Source organism: Thamnophis sirtalis, unplaced genomic scaffold, assembly GCF_051295495.1.
Source record: "Thamnophis sirtalis isolate CommonGarterSnake01/CBP01778 unplaced genomic scaffold, rThaSir2_p1.2 scaffold_9, whole genome shotgun sequence".
Lineage (NCBI taxonomy): Eukaryota > Metazoa > Chordata > Lepidosauria > Squamata > Natricidae > Thamnophis > Thamnophis sirtalis.
In genome coordinates, this window is record NW_028261389.1 from 31,409,514 (window position 1) to 31,428,996 (window position 19,483).

General features: G+C 39.2%; 2 protein-coding genes across 3 annotated transcripts in view; one reads left to right on the plus strand and one right to left on the minus strand.

Annotated features, from left to right (window-relative positions):
- Positions 1-13,355, plus strand: part of SGSM3 (small G protein signaling modulator 3) — a 26,228-nt gene extending 12,873 nt beyond the window's left edge. Inside the window, exons 10-22 of the mRNA XM_087723211.1 lie at positions 1,137-1,361; positions 1,665-1,719; positions 2,520-2,647; positions 2,902-3,057; positions 3,990-4,044; positions 4,146-4,195; positions 5,277-5,429; positions 5,898-5,968; positions 6,802-6,850; positions 7,104-7,189; positions 8,433-8,555; positions 11,419-11,479; positions 11,712-13,355. Of these exons, the coding sequence (XP_087579337.1) occupies positions 1,137-1,361; positions 1,665-1,719; positions 2,520-2,647; positions 2,902-3,057; positions 3,990-4,044; positions 4,146-4,195; positions 5,277-5,429; positions 5,898-5,968; positions 6,802-6,850; positions 7,104-7,189; positions 8,433-8,555; positions 11,419-11,479; positions 11,712-11,795 (1,296 nt within the window). The 3' untranslated portion in view covers positions 11,796-13,355. The remainder of the gene's footprint in view (positions 1-1,136; positions 1,362-1,664; positions 1,720-2,519; positions 2,648-2,901; positions 3,058-3,989; positions 4,045-4,145; positions 4,196-5,276; positions 5,430-5,897; positions 5,969-6,801; positions 6,851-7,103; positions 7,190-8,432; positions 8,556-11,418; positions 11,480-11,711) is intronic.
- The window catches only part of MRTFA (myocardin related transcription factor A), a 78,473-nt gene continuing 72,306 nt past the window's right edge, over positions 13,317-19,483 (minus strand). Inside the window, exons 14-16 of one of the 2 annotated variants that reach the window (XM_014071670.2) lie at positions 17,352-17,534; positions 17,041-17,101; positions 13,317-16,274 (exon numbers count right to left, since the gene is read on the minus strand). In XM_014071670.2, coding sequence (XP_013927145.2) covers positions 15,775-16,274; positions 17,041-17,101; positions 17,352-17,534 — 744 coding nt within the window. In that variant the 3' untranslated portion in view covers positions 13,317-15,774. Of the gene's footprint in view, positions 16,275-16,980; positions 17,102-17,351; positions 17,535-19,483 lie in introns of both variants that reach the window. The other variant, XM_087723210.1, reaches the window with a different exon arrangement.

Sequence of the window (19,483 nt, forward strand, 5' to 3'; positions counted from 1 at the left end):
GCATTGACAGTGCAGACAGGTATACATGCCTATTCAACATTAATGGATTAGTGAAACCCATCATTTTTATGTTATTTTGTAACCTTGAGTTATTCTGATAAAGATATTACCCAAATGAGGTTTTATATTTTTCTTCCCTTGATCAACACAACTACTTTTGCTTTTTTGTGCATTCATGAGAATCTGTTGACTGCAACATGGCTTATTTCAATTTAGGTGCAGGCAGACTTCAGACAGAAAGAGCTTGTATTTTGTTTTGTATAAACTATTCATTTTTGAGGTAGTCCTTGAATTACAACCATTTGTTTAGTGGCCATTCAAAGTTACATTAGCAATGACAAAGTGACTTGCAACCAGTTTTAACGCTTAGGACTGTTGCAGCCATTTCCATGGCCATGTGGTTAAAATTGAGGTGCTTGGCAACTAGCATGTATTTATGACAGTTTCATTGTCCTGGAGTCATGTGATTATCATTTGTAACCTTCCCGACTGGCTTCCAACAAGCCAAGTCAATTAGGAAAGCTGGATTCACTTAATGACCTTGTGATTTACTTAACTCTGGCAAAAAGGTTGCAAAATGGGGCAAAGCTCACTTAACAACTGCCTTGCTTAGTAATGGGAATTTTGGGCTTAATTGTGATAATGAATGAAGGACTACCTGTAACTTGTTCGGTGTGGCTGTTGTATATCACTTGTACAGAAGTGGCTGAAAATCTGGTTATTAGTGAGAAGTTATTTTCCATAAACTTTCATCTAAAATCAGTTGCCTGGAAATACAAGCTCTTAAAATCTACTTAAAACAATAGTTTATTTGTTCATGAAGATAAGCTTAGCCAGATTTTACTAGAAGTCATTCCCAAACTCTGGAGAATAACAGCATTAATAAGGCAATATTACTACTTCCAAGGTTTTAATGTTTGCCACCCAGACTAATATATCTTTATCAATATGTGCTCTAGACATCATTGACTAGCCAATATGGAATGAACAAGGAAAGGCATGACTGATTTTATCTTGCTTTGAACTGCCTAACCGTTCCCCACTAGATTAGGATTAAGTACAACAAATGGGAGCAAAACTATTCTGCAGGATGATTCACCTGTATCATGCAAAATAACTTGTCCATATTAACACAGGAAGATGAACTCACCCAGTCCGAGAACTCTGCATCTATCTTCAACACCCTTTCGGATATCCCATCTCAGATTGAAGATCCTGATGTGCTCCTACAGGAAGCCGTACGTGTGTCTGGCTCACTGACAGATATAGTAGTAGAAACTCAGCGTTGCAAGCACCTTGCTTACCTCATTGCAGACCAAGGGCAGCTACTGAGTCCTGGTGCTGCAGTAAACTTATCAAAGGTAAGGTTTTTAAAGCCTTATGTCCTTCATAAATTCAAAATATCCTTGACTTCCGCTTCCATTGTCTTCTATAGTAATGATGGTGGGTTTTATATACTCTGTGAAGAAATGCTGCCAGGCTCCTCAAATCTGCTATTTCAACTCTGTATCTCTCTTGTCACTTGCATTTCCTTCCCCACATCCATTTATTGAACATAATTTTCAAAATATACCTTACAATTCTAAACAAAGTGCAATTGCTCAGTAAAGGCTTTTTAAAATACTTTTCTCCCTTTTTATGCATTGCTTTTCCATTTCACTCAGATTGTGCGACGCAGAACACAGCGTAGGAAGTCTGGAATCACATCACTCCTTTTTGGTAATAAAACATTACATAATAAAATATTTAATTCCCTGGAAAGAACAGTTGAAAGTTGCTAGTGTCTTTGTACATTTTTTGCCAAACCATGTATTTGCTTTTAGCTAGGTTAAGCAGAATACTGCTTGTCTGTGAGTCCATCATCCTTAAAGGCAGCTCAGAAGTTGCAGCTAATGCAGAACATGGGAACTTTTAGAGCCTCAATAATATGTTTGAGGTCCTAAATGATTAGGACCTTGATACTTGAAGAAACGCCTCCCCCAATAGGTACCTTCTCAAATACGAAGCTCTGCAGGAAGATCTCTTTTCAGCATCCCAGAATTGAAGAGATCATCTACAAAGAAAGAACTCTTTCCTGTTGTGGCATCTCAGCTTTGGAATTATAGATAGTTATCAGAATTGTTTCCTTTTCAGTGCAAGATAAAGACCCTAAGTTTTTATTTCTGCATTTGACGTTTAACAGCTGCAGCAACGTGGCCATACCATATTTTCCCTTATAAAAATCTCTCCCTCTGTTGTTGTATTGAGGCTATGACTTGTTCAATTAATCTAAAATTGTATTTATTTTTGCCTCATTTTATTGTTTTATCGTACATATTATATGGATGGTAACTCACCTGGAATTGTTAGAATTTTGGGCAAGCTAGATATATTTTAATATATAAAAAGTCAATCTAACACTGTACAACCTAGCAGTTGTTCTTGATTTACAGTAAATGAAATCATGTTCATTTGAACTTTTGTCAGTACTTGCAGTAAACCAAGTTTGCAGCTTCAGAGAAATTGTTTTTTACTTCTAGGAGAAGATGATGTGGAGGCACTGAAAGCCAAAAATATTAAGCAAACAGAGCTAGTTGAAGACTTACGTGAGGCCATCCTACAAGTGGCTCAGCATTTCCAGTGTGTGGATCCCAAGAGTTGCAGCATAGTGAGTGTGAAGTTATCCTCGTAGACACACCTATATATTCTGTTGATAACATAGCCACATTTATGTTTCCATTTTAACAGGTATGATTGTTATGGAGAAAATTAATCCTATGAGGTCACTAAGAGATGACACCAACTTGATAGCACATCAATAAATTTATTATACATACAATACATTTATAAATCTATATAAATAGATTTGTATAGTATCAGAGTGGAAGACTATCGCTTATTGCTGTCCATCCTGCTTTCCAGGACTTGACTCCAGATTATACCATGGAAAGCCACCAGCGAGACCATGAAAGCTATGTTGCGTGTTCCCGTAACCAGCGGCGACGTGCCAAGGCTTTGCTGGATTTTGAGCGTCATGATGATGATGAACTAGGCTTCCGCAAGAATGATATCATCACGGTATGGTGGTCAGGAACAACACAATATGACCTTAGAGAGAAGGAAATTGAGGGGAAATATTACTATAATATTGTGTGAATAAGGAACAACAAATGTACTGAATTTATTTGTTTTATTTGTCCTAGACAAACAATAACCAAAAAAACACCCAAAATCATAATTACATATTTACATAAATGAGGGGTAGTACTTAGTAACTGTCTGAGCTTGGCTTTTTTCTTGCAGACATTTCATTACCCAAACTAGGTATTAGTGCTAGTAAGGAGTGGGGTTTCCTCTCAGTTTCTATTCTAGTAGTTTGCCCAGTCAGTGTTGGTGGAAGTGGTCTCGGAGGTTCTTTGGTTGGGCTGTTTACTATTAGCTTGTTTGACAGTTCTTTGTTTGGGCTATAGTTTACTTCTTGACTGTTGGTCTGATATTAATTTTGGAGTTAATCTATTCTCATCTGGGCATTGATTCCTGATGGGGATGTATTTTGATCTTTTTGCTCCCTTTTTGGCTTGTTGATTGTCTCTTTTGCACAGTATGTAGATATTGTTTATGTTTATGTGTCTATTGATGGCTAATTTGTGAGAGTGACAGCTTCTAGAAATAAAAATAGCATTTTTGGACTTGGTTTGGTCTGGAATGGTCCAATTTCCCAGTTGAAACAAATTAGGAATTAATAGACACATGAGACATGAATCTCAGAATCTGCCATTTTCATTTTTCCTGAAACTCTTTGTTCTAGAGTATTATGGAGAATTTAAAAAGAAATAGGTAGCTGAATCTAAATTAGCCATTCTCCTCTTTATGGTCTTTTACAATTAAATACCAAAGTTGTGCCCAATTCGTGACACTTGAATTCTCTTCACCTCTCATTTCCTGTTCTTATTTGCCATTTATTCTGTCTTTCTCTGTGTAATTATTATTTTTCCTTTCCATTTCTGTAGATTATATCCCAGAAAGATGAACACTGTTGGGTGGGTGAGCTAAATGGCTTGAGAGGTGAGTGAAAATGGGACTTGTAAAGTGTTTTTTTTTTTAAAAAAAATACAAGTTTTTAACTGGCTGAAGTTTTATCTTTTTACTGTTTTTTTAAAAAACAGGTTGGTTTCCTGCAAAATTTGTAGAGATCCTGGATGAACGGAGCAAAGAGGTAATTTTACTAACATACCTTATGGCTGAATCTTGGTCAGTCTCTAGGGTCAACACATTCTATTATATTTTGGCCCAAATATATCTGATGCAAATCAATAGTATTCAAAAAGTAAGAAAACCAGAGAATTAATTAAAAATAATATAAGAACTAATTCAAAATTGGTAAGAAATATTTTAAGAATAACAAGTAAAAAGGCAAATAGTAGGAAATTATTTAGAAATACTGTAGCAGCCTCACTCATACACTTAACAAAATAACAGAGTTGAAGGGACTTTGGAGGTCTTCTAGTCCAACTTCATGCTCAAGTATGAGACCCTCTGCCAATGGTATAAGTATACCATTCCACACAAGTGGATCTCAAGTCTTTTCTTAAAAGCGTCCAGTAATTGAACACCCAGAACATCTGAAGGAAAACTTAGCCAGGTGATAGAACTTGCTGACAATGCATTTGATCTCACTGCATTATCACAAGTGGTTAAAGTGTTGTATTGCAGACTACCTCTGCTGCCTGCCAGCTGCATGCAATTTAGCAGTTCAAATCCCACCAGGCTAAAGGTTGACTCAGCCTTCCATCTTTTTGAGGTGGGTAAAATGAGGACCCAGATTGTTGGGGCCAATATGCTGACTCTGTAAACCACTTAGAGAGGGCTGGAAAACACTATATAAGTGGTATATAAGTCTAAGTGCTATTACTATTGCTGATGCATGGGAACCCATCCACAAATCACCAGAACAGAAATGGCATATTGATTATTTGTCGTGAAGTTGTTTTCGTTTCCCAAGTGACCACATAGACAGATTTCTTCATGACAACCTAGCCCTAACTTGGTCTTTCAGGTTTTCCAATGAAGCAGTCATCGCTGCCACTGCTGCTTGTCTTCTTCTCTTTCCTTCCACCTTTCTGAGCATTAGAGGCTTTTTCAGAGAGTTAGGTCGTCATATAATATATCCCAAGAATGATAATTTGAGCTTTGTTATTTTTGCCTCGAATGAGAACTAAAGAAATCTGTCATGAATATCCCTTTCTTGGCTGGGTTGCCGTCAGGTGATTCAAAGGCTAAAATTTCATTCCTTTCAGTATTCTGTTGCTGGAGATGATTCAGTTACAGAAGCTATCACAGATTTGGTTCGAGGGACTCTCTGCCCAGCCCTCAAGGCTATATTTGAACAGGGACTGAAGAAACCATCTCTGCTGGGTGGGGCTTGTCATCCCTGGCTCTTCATTGAAGAGGTAAGGAAAGCAATTGCTATTTGCAGGATCTTTGAAAATACTGCTAATCTGACCTCGTACAGTGACCATTTGCAAGTGCAACATTGAGGGAAAATAACTTTGTGACCAATCCTCACATTTATGACCGTAGGTTTGTAAAGAAAAGGAAAGCTGAAGTAAGATCATAAGCACAGTTCTGGTTTCATTTAGCAACCACGTTGCTTAACAACCAAGTTGCCATTCCCAATTGTGGTCACTAAACAATCTCTTCCTGTAAGCTGGCAAGTATATAAGAGAGTATTGTGTACCAGAGTACATCAACTTTGTATATCTGGACTGCAAGGAGGTACTGGAATAAACCTGGGGGCCAGTTGTAGCTAATTTGGCAGGGTGGCTATAGATCTAAATTATTGGTCACTTGTAGGAGAAATAAAACCAACCAGATTTAAAATAGTTAACGTATGTGTGTGTATGGGTTCTTGTCTCTAGGCTGCTGGGCGTGAGGTAGAGCGAGATTTTGACTCTGTGTATTCTCGTCTTGTACTTTGCAAAACCTACAGGTAAAGTTTCTCTATCCAGCTTTTTCTTGTAATATTTCTCATAAGTATCTGGCCTAATAAATGGTGGAATAGAATATTGCAGCATAAATGCCTTAAACAGACAATTCTCTTAATTATCTATTTTTGGGCAATGCAATTAAGTTTCAGGAAAAAGAAAGTAGTATCTCCATTACCATCGCCATCTTTGAAAACATAAAGGCCTGTTGTGTCATCTGCTATAAGCCAAACTCGGAAGCAGAATTAAAAGAACACTGGTCCTTATATTAGCAAAGCCAGAAAGTAATTTTAGATGTATCACTAGGTAAAAATTTAATTCAATAAACCACTGCCATCTTGTCTTTTAAACATACCTAAGATTTTTATTAGTTGCCCTATAAAATTTTCTTTTTTTTTTTAACATCTTGTATTTTGTTAATGCTATTTTAGAGTGTTGGGCATTGCCTATAAATTGCCAGTGAATGGGACTGTCCTTGATTTATGAAATCCCTTTTTAGATCGTAGAAAATCATCCTTATCTGGGAGCAGACTTCACCCTTGGACATCTAAATGCGTTATTTTTGAAAACATAGAAAATTATCATAGTCCCAGTCATGGATTTCAGGTTTTTTAATGGAAAAAAATGGCTATGCTTTTTAATTCTCTATTTTATCTCTACCCACATCAAAATATAATCACTTCTAGAATGTCTGGAGCAGAGTCATGTATGATGGAAATTGCAAGGACTATTGAGACTCTATTTAATAAGAAGTACTGTTGGTTTAAAGATAGAATTGGCACAGGGCCTCTTGTTTTGGCATAACTAATACATAACACAAATTACTTTACTGTTTTAGGTTAGATGAAGATGGAAAAGTGCTTACTCCAGAAGAACTTCTTTATCGAGTGAGTGTACAGTTTGATCCCTAAAATAGACATGGAGAAAATCCTAAACAGGCTTATATGAGTGACAAAAATCTTTTTTCCTATTAGACTGTGAAAAGCCATCGGTATTGTCAGTGTCAGTGGATTATTTTTTAAGATTTAATCATTCCAATTGCTACCAGAGGCCCAAAATTGAGAATATGAAGTTTTGATAGTTTGTTATCAAAGGGAGGAGGCTTATCCACTTAACTTCTTTTTTCTTTCTTTCTGGAAGGCGGTACAGTCTGTGAATATGTCACATGATGTCGCACATGCTCAGATGGATGTAAAACTTCGGTCTCTCATCTGTATTGGACTGAAGTGAGTCATACAATTCTGTTTCAAGCTTTATTGAAAAAGCCATAGAATAGCAGTTCAGGGTGTAATTATCAGCCCTTCAAGGCAGGTCAGACTTGGAAACCAATGTCATCATGTAGATTAGTTCCGCTTTTATTATAAAGCTATATTAAGATAGTCTTTCAGGTCTGAATGTGCTTTCGAGGGAGTGTGTGAACCAAGGTAGGGCTTGCCTGAGACATTTTTGTCATGTTACTCTCTAGTCCCAGATACAGGCTGCTCTTATTGGGTAGCAACTGGGTAGCAACTCCTCCTCCTCCTCTCTTTCAAGGTAATTCTTTCTGCCTTCTACAGAAATTTACCAGTTTATGTCTGTAAGCATGTCAAATGAACTCAGGCTGCTTCTGTAGAATGCTATTCTGTTTGCCCTGCCCCTCCATAAAGTGATAAGAGGGATGAGAAAGCAGACCCGCAATCTATCATCAAGACTTGGCTAGGTGAGGTTGGGAGGTTGCTTACATCTGAAATCCTCTGGCTGGATTTTATATGGAATATAGTCATAAAGACAGAGGAGGAAGTGCTATTGATATGCCCACGTCTCTTGTAATAGCTAGATGCCGTTTTCCACATGGCTAGGTTTGAAGTTCTTTACAAAAAGAAGGGTACCAGTGACAGGCTGAGAGTCACTGATAGAGAGTCCTTAAACCCACCCCCACCCCTTAGCTCCTTCCTGGGCTCCTGAATCTCATAGCTGGGCTGGTGATAGATATTCCCAAGCTCTGTTTGCTAGAAGATTTCAAGATTTCAATTTCAAGTAGGGCCAGGGAAATCAAGTAGGTCTAGGACTTCATGGATACCATGTGTCAAAGCACCTTCTCAAAGTGAGGAGGAACTACACTGTATCTGGGTTTCACCTCAAAAGCAATTAATATGTAACTTGACAGTGGAGGAGATTCACATCAGTCTGTTTTCATAGTCAAGGATGTTAGAGTAAATTCTTTAGTTTAGAATTCACAAATTCTAACATTAGGCTGGAATGAGTTAAAATAGATTCCATACACTGAAGTTATATGAATAGCTAATCTAAAAATCTAGCACTTGGTTCTAATCATTTCAGGACTCTGTTATTTTAAGTTGCATAGAATTGCAAAAAAATAAACTAATTAAAGGAACAAGATTTCTTTTTCAACTGTTATTTAGTCAGGCTTGCCTAATAGGATGAAACACATCTGTGGCTTTGTAACTCAATTTATAACTTGATTTTCAGTGAGCAGGTGCTGCACCTGTGGCTTGAGGTACTTTGCTCGAGTTTGCAGACAGTGGAGAAATGGTTCCATCCCTGGTCATTTCTGCGAAGTCCTGGCTGGGTACAGATCAAGTGTGAGCTCAGGTAAGTGGTTTTTTTTCTGCCTTCCATATTACTGTATTACCAGATTGTGTTTTCTGGAAACTACATTCTTATCTAAATAAATTCATGCCAATTTGATGCATTGGAGGTAAGTATATTGTTTAAATATCTCTCTGATCTCAAGGTCCTTGAGATTCTCATATGCTGCTCTTCTCTCTAGGGAGGCCAGACCCATTTGAACCGTACAGTCCCAAGGACTGATGACCTGAGTGGGATTTAGAGGGAACCAGGGGATATCTGGAGGGTTGCTGCACAGGACTGCTGAAACTCGGGTTACATCTGGAACCAAAGGGCACCTGAGGCTTTGGGTTGGATTATGCCTGTGCTGCCTCTCTTGACCTTTCACTCCTAACACTCCCCATGGCTCACAGAGGAGCCACATGTTCCAAAAAGGGCTAAGAGACACCTAGAGTGCTGCTGGAGGAAAATGTGAGATGAATCTGATTGGACATGACTTTCTGCTGCTATTAAGGTCTACCTTGTGGCAGCAATAGTGGCAAAACACCTTTATTTCTCTGTTCTTACTGCATCCGTAAAATGTCCCGCGACAACCTCGTTCAAGATCATCCACTTCTTCCTGGGACAGGAGGGCTCATGTGATCATCTTCAGGGCATGCAGAGGAATTTGTAGAACACCTGACAAAGTTGCTTGGATTCCTTCCCCATTAGAAGCCATACATGGTGATGGTCCATTAGAGATGGCTAGATAAAGGTCTTGCCCAGTTATCTGGAAACAGTTCCATCTTGTTGGACCAATGCTGTCAATGCAAACACCTGTCAATTAGTTCCTTGTCCCTGCTGGCTGGTGAAAGCATCCAGGATGGTGACAGGCAGGTGGATTCAAGCAGAAATCGATTCCTCACTGCAAGGAGGGGATGTTTCTGGAATCTTTCAAGGAGGCCCTGGCTCACCTCCTCCTCAAAAAAACCCTCTCTTGATCCTATCTAGACCATTTCTAGACCAGTCTTCCACTTTTTCTTTTTAGGGAAGATGGTAGAGAATGTGGTTGCATGGCAGCTTCATGGATGAAATGGGTGATCTGAACCCCTTCACGTCAGGTTTCAGGTCCAGTTATGGGAGAGAAGAAACATTAATCATACTTGTCAATGATTTCTGATGAGTTGAGATGGATGAGGTGCATCCATCAACTCAATTCAAGGTTTTAGTTATTACTGGTTATTGCCTATAGTCCTCCGTAGCATGGCTCCAGGTTATCTGAGGGACTGGCTCATCTCAATGGGATAGGCCTGGCGCATCCATACTAGCAGAAGAAGCATGCTACAGGCCCTGTAAGTCAAAGAATTTTGGCTGTGAGGGGTCAGAAGAGCTTTTTCTGCTGTGGTGCCCACCCTTTGAAGCATCTCCCTGCCCCAAGGTAAGATTTGACCTTCTGAAAGGGCTTTAAGATTTGGCTCTGCCAGCTGGCCTGGGGTCCCAATGGGGGAATAGCATTTTGGAAGTGATTAATGGATTAGCCAGACCCCACTCCTCCCCATGTGCAGTTTTCTCCCTTCCTTTGCATTGTCATTAATTAAACTTTATCTAAATTTAAACCTATGTTTTTGAACATTTTAATGTTTTACATGGTATTTTCTTTGTATTGACTGTTAAGTCACCTAGAGTTGCCTCAGCAAGACGGAAGGTAATGTAGGGCAGGGGCCTCCAACCTTGGCAACTTTAAGACTTGTAGACGTCAACTCCCAGAGTTCCTCAGCTAGCAAAGCTGACTGAGGAACTCTGGGAGTTGGTCCGCAAATCTTAAAATTGCCAAGGTTGGAGACCCCTGATGTGGGGCACTGTTATGTCACCAAGACCACTTTCCCAAGGGACTAGGGTTCACCAAACTACTGGTCATCAAATACCAAGGGAAGAAATGGAACTAACCCATTGATAAGGTTAGTCAGTCAAACTAGTCAATGGAAAGCCAAAGTTAAAAAGGAACTGCTGAGCATTTCCCATGAATGACAGAGGTTGAATGATGAGTAATTTTGATTAGTGGCTCAAGGTTACATATTGACTATAGATATATGAAATCTGGCAAGAAACTCACTGCACATGTATAGGAAAAATAGAATAAAATACATTGACTTTCAGAGTGCTGAGTGCTCCAGTTTACCTTTTCCTTTGTTCTTTTCACAATTAAAGCCATTTATATTGATAACTCCAGAGCAGAAGCTTATTGTGAAGCTTTTTGTTCCATGGTGGTGCAGTGATTAGAATGCAGTACTGCAGGCTAACTCTCCTCACTGCCAGGAGTTTGATCCTGACTGGATTAAGGTTGACTCAACCTTCCATCCTTCCGAAACCCAGAATTTTGGTGGCAGTATGCCAATTCTGTAAACCACTTAGAGAGGGCTGTAGGGCACTATGAAGCAGTATATAAGTCTCAAGTGCTTTTGCTGTCTTTAATTGTCCTGATTTAATAAAACACGTAAATATTACTGACTCAAATATATTTTCTTTTGCATAAATCATGTATTTCTTCTCTGTATAATATTTAGTTGCTTATATTTGTGCATATTTTTCCAATCTTGAGCAGAGGTGGGTAACCTAAACCTGGATTTTCTGTAGATACGTTATTTGCAACAGACTAAGCAATTGTTTAATAACCATAAATTAATCATGCTTGCTTGGTTTGTGCAATATAGTAATATGGAAAATTATGTTAGCTGATTTGTGGGCAATTAACACAAATTGCTTTTAGGTTTCTGTTCCTGTATTGTATTGCTATGCAGTCTGAATTTGTAGCAGAACTATTTGAGGTTGGGGCTTCTAGCAATGTTAACTAATTTCATTGTCTATAGACAAATCTTAAATCCTAACTGCTGGGTCTATTCTGTCACAGGGTCCTCAGTAAATTTGCATTCAGCCTTTCTCAGGACTGGGAACTCCCAACAAAAAGAGAGGTGAGTATGTCACCCTGAAAATGTACCTGGATTCCTTAGCCCAAATCAGAAAATTCTTCGTATCCTTTGCCTCGCATAGGAGTGGGAGGCGGACGTGACCGTGTCTTCTTGTCTTAGCCCTCAAACCCTTCCTTTCTTAGGGACCATCCGTCTGAAGGCCCCGAATCATAAATTAAAAAGAATTTTACTAAGATTGTACACTCCTCATAATCTCTTTGCTTGCTTTCCACAGGAGAAGGAGAAGAAACCGCTGAAGGAAGGTGTTCAGGACATGCTTGTGAAACATCATCTCTTCAGCTGGGACATAGATGGGTGATTCCTTTAGGAGTCCCTGTTTGGACTTCTTGAATGGCAAATGAATGTTTGGCATATATCCTCTCTTCTCCCAGGCAGTCTGCTGGCCCTTTGTGTATTATATCTCTTTCTGTAACCTCCCTCCCTCCAGTAAACTACTAATTACTATTAATATTTGGCGGCAATTTGCTATAGAACAGGATTGAGGCCCCTGTTGTTTCTGCATAGTGCCGACTATAATCCAAGCACTACCTAATGTCCTTCTAAAGGGCCACATATTTCCCGTTCAATGGCAAGTAAGAGGAGCATTTCAAGTGAACCAGGTTGTATAGTAGTGTTACTTCATAACCTATGGCTACAAAGAAATATGACTTTATATCACTTGGGCCCTATATTTGTGCAAAACAAATACTTTTCCTGACTCGTAAGTGTATTAAAAACAATGGCATAACTAGAAAGTGAAGGATCCCCTAAGATAACCATCTAGCCACTACATTTCTTGTGTCCAGGAAAGCAAAGCGATGGTGCAAAAGTTATGTTGAAATTTGCCTCCTCTGTGGAAAAGGCTTGATTTTGCAATGCAGAGTGCAAGCTCACTTTGCTAAGAGCCTGATAGGGTGGAACTGGTATTTTTTTTCTTGGTGCTGAGACGCACAAGTGGCTTTGGTACTGCCATAAAGTGCCTAAAAAGACTGTCCGGTGACTGAGGCTGCCATGGGTATTATAAAAAACGATTGCAAGAGCAGTCTGTCCTTTCATTCTGTTCGGCTGTGATCCAGGCTTAATTATTTTACCTAGATCATTTTTTTTAATTATTACAAGAGAGCTATATTATATTCAGAAATTTATGTATATTTTGACATATCCCTAGAATGGGAAATGGATTCAGGCTTTGAGCTGGCTCAGGGGATAACTGCGGCTTCTATCGGAGGGTGTGAGCAGGGAGTGCAGGGCAGAAGCACACTCTTTGCTTCATGGTATCTGTATTAGTCCAAATACAAGAAATGGAGAGCACTAGTGGAGAGCACAATCAAACCATTAAATGAAGATTAATCAAGATTGTGTCATTTTGGCTTATAAATTAATGGCTCATCTTGTAACTGTCTTAAGACAAGCTAAATGGGAGTGAACTTTTATATACATTAGCCTGTTGTTCTTCATATGAACTGCAAAGTATTAGTCTGAGTGGGTCTGACACTTTTGTACTGATATCTCTAGACACTGTATATCATGTAAGGGATGAATATATATCTAGATGCAGTGTTTCTAATTCCATAAATAGTCCTTTTACAATCACAGCTTTTCCACCCTTTCTCTTCCTACTTGTGGGAACAGAGGCAAACTATTGAAAAGTAAGATAAAACACAGGTATAATTAATGCTGGTAGTGGAGAAAACTTGCCACTTAAATTTTGTGTCAATAGCAATACCGTGAAGTAGTTCTGTGTTATTCTTGTGCTAAATGCCTTTGTCTGTATTTTCACCATGGCAAATACATGTTATTGATAATGCCATGACCAAAGATAAGATGAACAAAAATGCTAGAACACAATTTTTTTAATAAATTGGATTTTTCAAATATCTGTAAATGAAAAAATAATTTGATTTATCCATTCTTTACCCTTCCCCAATTTCTCATTACATATTCTTTTCCAGTTGCATGTTCATTCCATGTCAAATCCATAAGCCCTACTTAAGACTCCTCCCTGTGTTACTAATTACTTTTTTTGATAATACAGGAAGAAAATGTGCATGCTGATCTAATACATGTCATACAACTATGATTATCAGCAGAAAAATGCATATGTTCAGACTAGAGGCAGATTCTTATTTACTGTATGGGGTAAAAGGAGAATTTAGAGAAGATAAATGACAGATACTACTTTACACACTGGAGGAAAAACGGACTCCAATGTAAATCCCAATTCCCCCTTCTGTGACAAGTAATATCTCAAAAGCCTTTTAAGTATTAGTAGTGTTCTGTCAAAGCTTTTCATTTTGTTTTTGTAATTTGCTTATGGTGAATAGTTCCTTCTTTCAGAGACAAATAGTTGCAGTCATAGCACCTTTTGAGATAAAGTCCTCTTATTTGATAGCTTGTTTACTGTTCCCAGATTGAGGGGAGATGCAAAATGCTCATATTGATCTAACTGCTCCCTCCCACTGATATGGTCCTAATGTATGTTATACAAGTTTTATTATCCAAACTATCCAAAAACTATCTTTGCAAACTAGCCACTAATCTATGTGATTGGTTGCATGTCCTGCAGAATATAAAAGATGAATACATTCAGTAATTCTAACAATCTGATTTCTGCAAAATGATTTTTACAGAAATCAGCTTCACTTGCAGTTAGCTACTCTAGGACTCTGGCTAGTCACATAACTGAAACTGACTTTTCAAGATGAGGCTCTTCATCATGAAGGGGTATTAGGATGATATAAACTCTACAAACTGTTAAGAGAATCGGAAGTAAAGGAGTTTTTGGAATTCCATGAAACTAGAATTCTTCCTTAGTGGGGAAGAAGCTTATGCCAACAGATCCACGAGTTCTTCTCTACGGAAAGGGAGGGAATAATATTTAACGGCATATGCAAAAAAGTTAAACTGGTAATCCAAGGGCAAGGTATGTATTCCCCCGTTTTACAAAAAGGAGAAGCTAAAGGGAAGCATCACCTTATAATGAGTGGATTAATTTCATTAGCTTTCTAGAACAGTTTTATAGAGATATGTACAAGGTTACTAGGTAAAAAATAAAGCCAAGTTTCAAGAGGAAAGACTGGGATTTACAACCACATTTCACAGTAGCAGGGGTTATGGCTACGCAAGTTTCCTCTGTGTAATAGCACATGCATCTCCACACCAAATGATCTCCTTTTTGGAAGAAAGTTAATGTGTATGCTACTTGAGGTTCTTATTTTGATTGAAAGGTCTAAAGTGTTGACATCAGCCAAGCTACCTAAGGAGAGGTACAACCACAACTGCTTTAAATGCAGCGATGTAATGCAGAGATGATTTTCCTATGAACCCAGTTGCCAATACAGAGGAAGCTATATTTTCTGTGCAAAAAACAGGGAGGACAGCTAAATCTGTGAATAGTACATTCTCTCTAAAAAGAGCAGGGCATTGCAGCTCAAATGCTGCGGATGTTAGACTGCTAACCAGTCAGTTCAGAACTCCATTTCTTTAAAACAGCACTAGGTTCCATAGCTGGAATCATTAGAATAATTTCTAAAGGAATTGCAGAAAGCTGAAAATACTGTACTTTGTACAACTGTCTTGATTCATGGCAAATCCTGCCTGGTAAGATACCAGAAACAGAATAATTGTCCCTTTATTTTACATTGGGGCAATCCAGAACAATGTTAAAGAGCAAGAATTGTTCTCTAAGTTATAATATAATGTGGATTTAACTTTCTTAATAGACAGGAAGCGCATATACTACAGCATTATCAAGAAAAGGTTTTTTTTAACTAGACTGTAACCCTCCAAACTGACTGTAAACTTCATCAGTATGAATTCATCCTAATCTCCCACTTCCTTTCCCAGATGAGTCATATTCGGAGTGAAAATCTTTACAATGTGGACAAGTTAACTGTTTCCAATGTTTTTAATGCTTTCTAACTAGGTAGATTCAACTCCAGCAAGGAGAACTGTGTTTGCCAATGAATTTTTTTCTGAATCCTTTGTCTAGAACTGTTCCAACTTCTGCCAAGCTGCTTATGTTGAAATATTTGCAGTTACTCATACAACTCTGATGCAATTGCTAAATGTTTGAGGAAAGAGCCACATTTCACAAACCACTGGAAAAAGTGGAAGCTTTCCTGAGATTGAATTTTCATTCATGGGTACTTGCTCTTGGCTCTAGCTTTACAAAAACTGGTCAAAACTGGGAAGGGGGGGGGAGGAGGAAAGAAGGTTCATTAGATGCAATTTTTACTTAAATTCTTGCTCATCTCCTACACCCACCTGTACTCCCTTCAGTTTACTTGGTCAAAAAGTTATAAGCAAGAATCCCAGTGCAGCTGCAAATCATGTCCATCAAGGAAATCTGTGGAGAAGAGGCTAGGAGTTGCAGTACTGAGGGGTGTAAGGCTCATCACTGGCCCTCCGGACAACTCCAACCAATCCATGCTGTCCAAATTGGGTTCTGCCAAGTCCAAACCTGATCCCCCAACAGACTCGGGGGCAAAGTGCAATTCTGATGTGTCCATAGGTGATGGTGGATGGTCCAGGATAGCTGAACTGCTGAGCATCTCACTATAGAGATCAATTAGGGTCTCGGTTCCATCAGTGACTGCTGTCAACAAAGAGAGACCAGTGCTGCTCTCTAAGAAGTCTTCCAGTCTGCCTGGTGGATGAACAGAGCTCGGGTGACTCACAGGCCCCTGCAGACAAAGCTCTGAGGAATGATGATTGCTGGGTGGAGAGGGGCATCTCGGGGTAACAGTGGGATCTTTCTTTGCTGGGGAAGACTTCTCTTTGAATTGAGCTGAAATCTCTGTTGGAAAAAAAGACACGTAAATTAGGTATTACGTGCACTCTTAACTCTACTGATATAGCCATTAACTCCTTACTACTATTGCAGCCCTTCAGGAATTACACACATCCTTGCTACTTTCAGAAGACTGTGGTGATTTCATACCAGTGACAGGTGAGGCTTTCTCTCATGCATCCAACCACCATTTCCTCATTCCACTCATTCACCCTTTCATCCTGTTATGCTTGTTCAAGGCACCATGACTTACCTCAAAAGTCCAGCTTTCCACCTTTTGGGGAAAAAACTTCAAGCTTCTATTAATTGCCTCTAATCATCAGCTATCTATTCCCCCCAGTTCCCACACATGATTTGGAAACCAAAGATCAAAATGTGACCCAGTATGGTCTTAACAGCTTCTACAGACTCTCTACATTTTATGTTCATGTTACCCTACAACCTTTCTTCCCTGGCAGGCCTTTTACTTCCATTCGTACCAGTATTGTGTGGGAAGTCTAAATTTCATAACAACTGGAGCACTTGCAATCTGCTTCATTCTGCCCCAGCACACTTCTTCCTCCAGCAGACTCATGGTAAGGAGGGAGGAATGGAATACTTGGGAGTGGGGCACTCAAAAGGATTTGAAGGATAATTTATGGCCTTTCCCCTGGTGCTATAGGGAAGATTGGCCCTTCCTCTGTGAATTGATACATAAAGCTGATAGGCTCACTCTAAACAATTGGGCTAAATGCAGTAGAACCCATACAATCCATCGTTCCTCTCTTCATACCTCCATGTTCAATTAAAATATCAAACAAATCATCCATTTGCTGACTTGAGCAGCCATTCTCCTAAAAAAGAAAGAAGGGAATAAGTTTGTTAACATTCCATAGCAATGCAGCAATTTATACATTATAATCATCACCCTGTGGCCAAATAATCAATATTATATAGAGCAGGATATGCTAAGTTTTACCCACATCGTCTTTTCTGCTATGAAGACTACATAGGAAATATGGCAGGACGTAACCTTCAGTGCAAAAAGGATCGATCCACACCAAGTGCTTCCCTAGTTTGTCCCAGCAAAGCAATTCTTCTCACCTCAGAGGACTTTGGTTGCTGTTTCACAGCCTCCTCATAGCCGGGTGGTTCTTTCATCCCCACTGAAGTGGCCGGGAGAAGCAGGGGTGACAAAACACCAAAGAAAGACGGGCTCTGCTTCTGCTGCTCAAGGTCCATCTGGGGTGGAGAAGGAGGAGCTGGAGAGCTTGGCTGTGAGAGAAGCTGGGAAGGAAAAACAAGTAAGGAAAAATAAGCAGCAAGCGGTTGCAATTCTTTGAAACCAACGACAAAGTAAATGTTCAGCAAAGTATTTGATGATGGAGTCTGGCTGCTCCAGTTTTTACTTTTTTCATCTTCTGGACAGGATGGACCATTGTATCACTCAGGGCCCTCAGAACTATCATTTAGATAATGAAATCTATGCTTCATCCGATTTATGATGGAATTCTTTATCCCAGGAAGCTCTGTATTCTCTTACATATTAAAATAATATTCTCTTATCTAAATAAAGTTTATATGATAAACTTCCTATTAAAGGGCTAGGTAGAATTTGTAAAAAAAACTCTTAATAGGACTGTTATGTCTACATTATAATAGTAACATCTATTTGTGTCGCATTATGCACAACTCATCAGAAATATATAAGATTAAACCTATTCCTTAAGTAGATGATATTCCTAATGGCACAACTGAATACGCCCACCTTCAAGACAGCAGGCTTGTTTCTGCATACTTAACGGGATGCCTATTCAAAAAAGGTGAAATAAAGGAGAATGCAAAGACCAAAGGAATCAAAAAAATACTGCCGTATGCCCATATTTGTATCTGAAAGCTAAAAGCTCATAGGCCAAAGTGGGTAAACGAATGCCTTAAAAATGGTACAGGTAGTCCTTGAATTACAACTGCAATTAGGCCAGGAACTGCCATTGCTAAACAACACGATCTGCAATAATAAAGCGAAACCATCGCATGACCGCATAGTATAACAACAGTAATCTAGGCAGTCTTGGTTGTCCTAATTCCACATGTGCGGGTCATTAAGTGGGAAGTGGAGAAGTCCCAGAAAAAAAAGGGATGGGGTGCTGCAAAGGTGTGGGGGAGGCCTTGGGTGTCCCAGCATAGGCCATGTGGAAGTTGGGGGGAAGGGGGTGTAGCAGTGCAGTGCAAGCACAGGAAGGCTGGGGAAAGAGAGCATTGTAGGGAGGCCGTGGTGGGTGCAAGCGAAGGGGGGGAGAAGGGCATCATGTGTGCAAGTAAAGAAAGGCTAGGCTGAAGGGAGACTTGCCTGAGTTACTTTCCCTATTGACTTTGCTTGTGGAAAGCTGGCCGGGAAGGATGCAAATGGTGATCATATGACCGCAGGGTATTACAACTGGTTGTAAATGTCAGAGGGTTGTCAAAGGCCTAAATTTTGATCACATGAGCCTCAATAGCAACAGTGAGAATCTGGCAAACTAGCTGTAAATTGCTTCATTCAGCACAGTCATAAATTCAAATGATTGCTGAACAAATGGTCATAACTCAAAGACTACCTGCAGATATAGGCATAACTACAACCTGGTGACTGAGGGTAAATCAGGGAGACACAATTATTACTGGTTACAACCCTATAGGAAAGTTAGGGATAGGTGGGGTGGAGGATATGTTGCCTTGCATTTAAAAAAGACCATTGAATCAAATTAACTTCACATGCCTAATAAGAGCCCTCATTTCATGACTAAAAGCGTCAGGTCATAAAGGCAAATTAATACCACCTAACCAAAATGCTCAGAGAGATCTGAAAATGAAGAGGGATATTAAAAAGCAACCTGAAAAATTAAGCCATGTATTTATGGAAGATTTCAACTAATCTCAATTTCAATCCAAGCACTGACTGGAAAGTTGGTGTTTCAACCACAGCAGAGAGAGAACATTTTTTGATTCAATGAGTAACTATAAACTGGAACAGCTGGTTTTGGAACTAGTGTGTGTGTGTGTGGGGAGAATACTAGACCTGCTCTTAAGTGACGCTTAGGCTTTTGAAAAATAGATGTAATTGAATCAAATGGGAACAATTCAACATTCAAAGAGGCAATAATGTATAGTACATAACAATTCCAACACAGTCATGGTTGACTTCAAAAAGGAAACATCTCAAAATTGAGAAAATGGGTGAAAAAGAAAACCAGGCA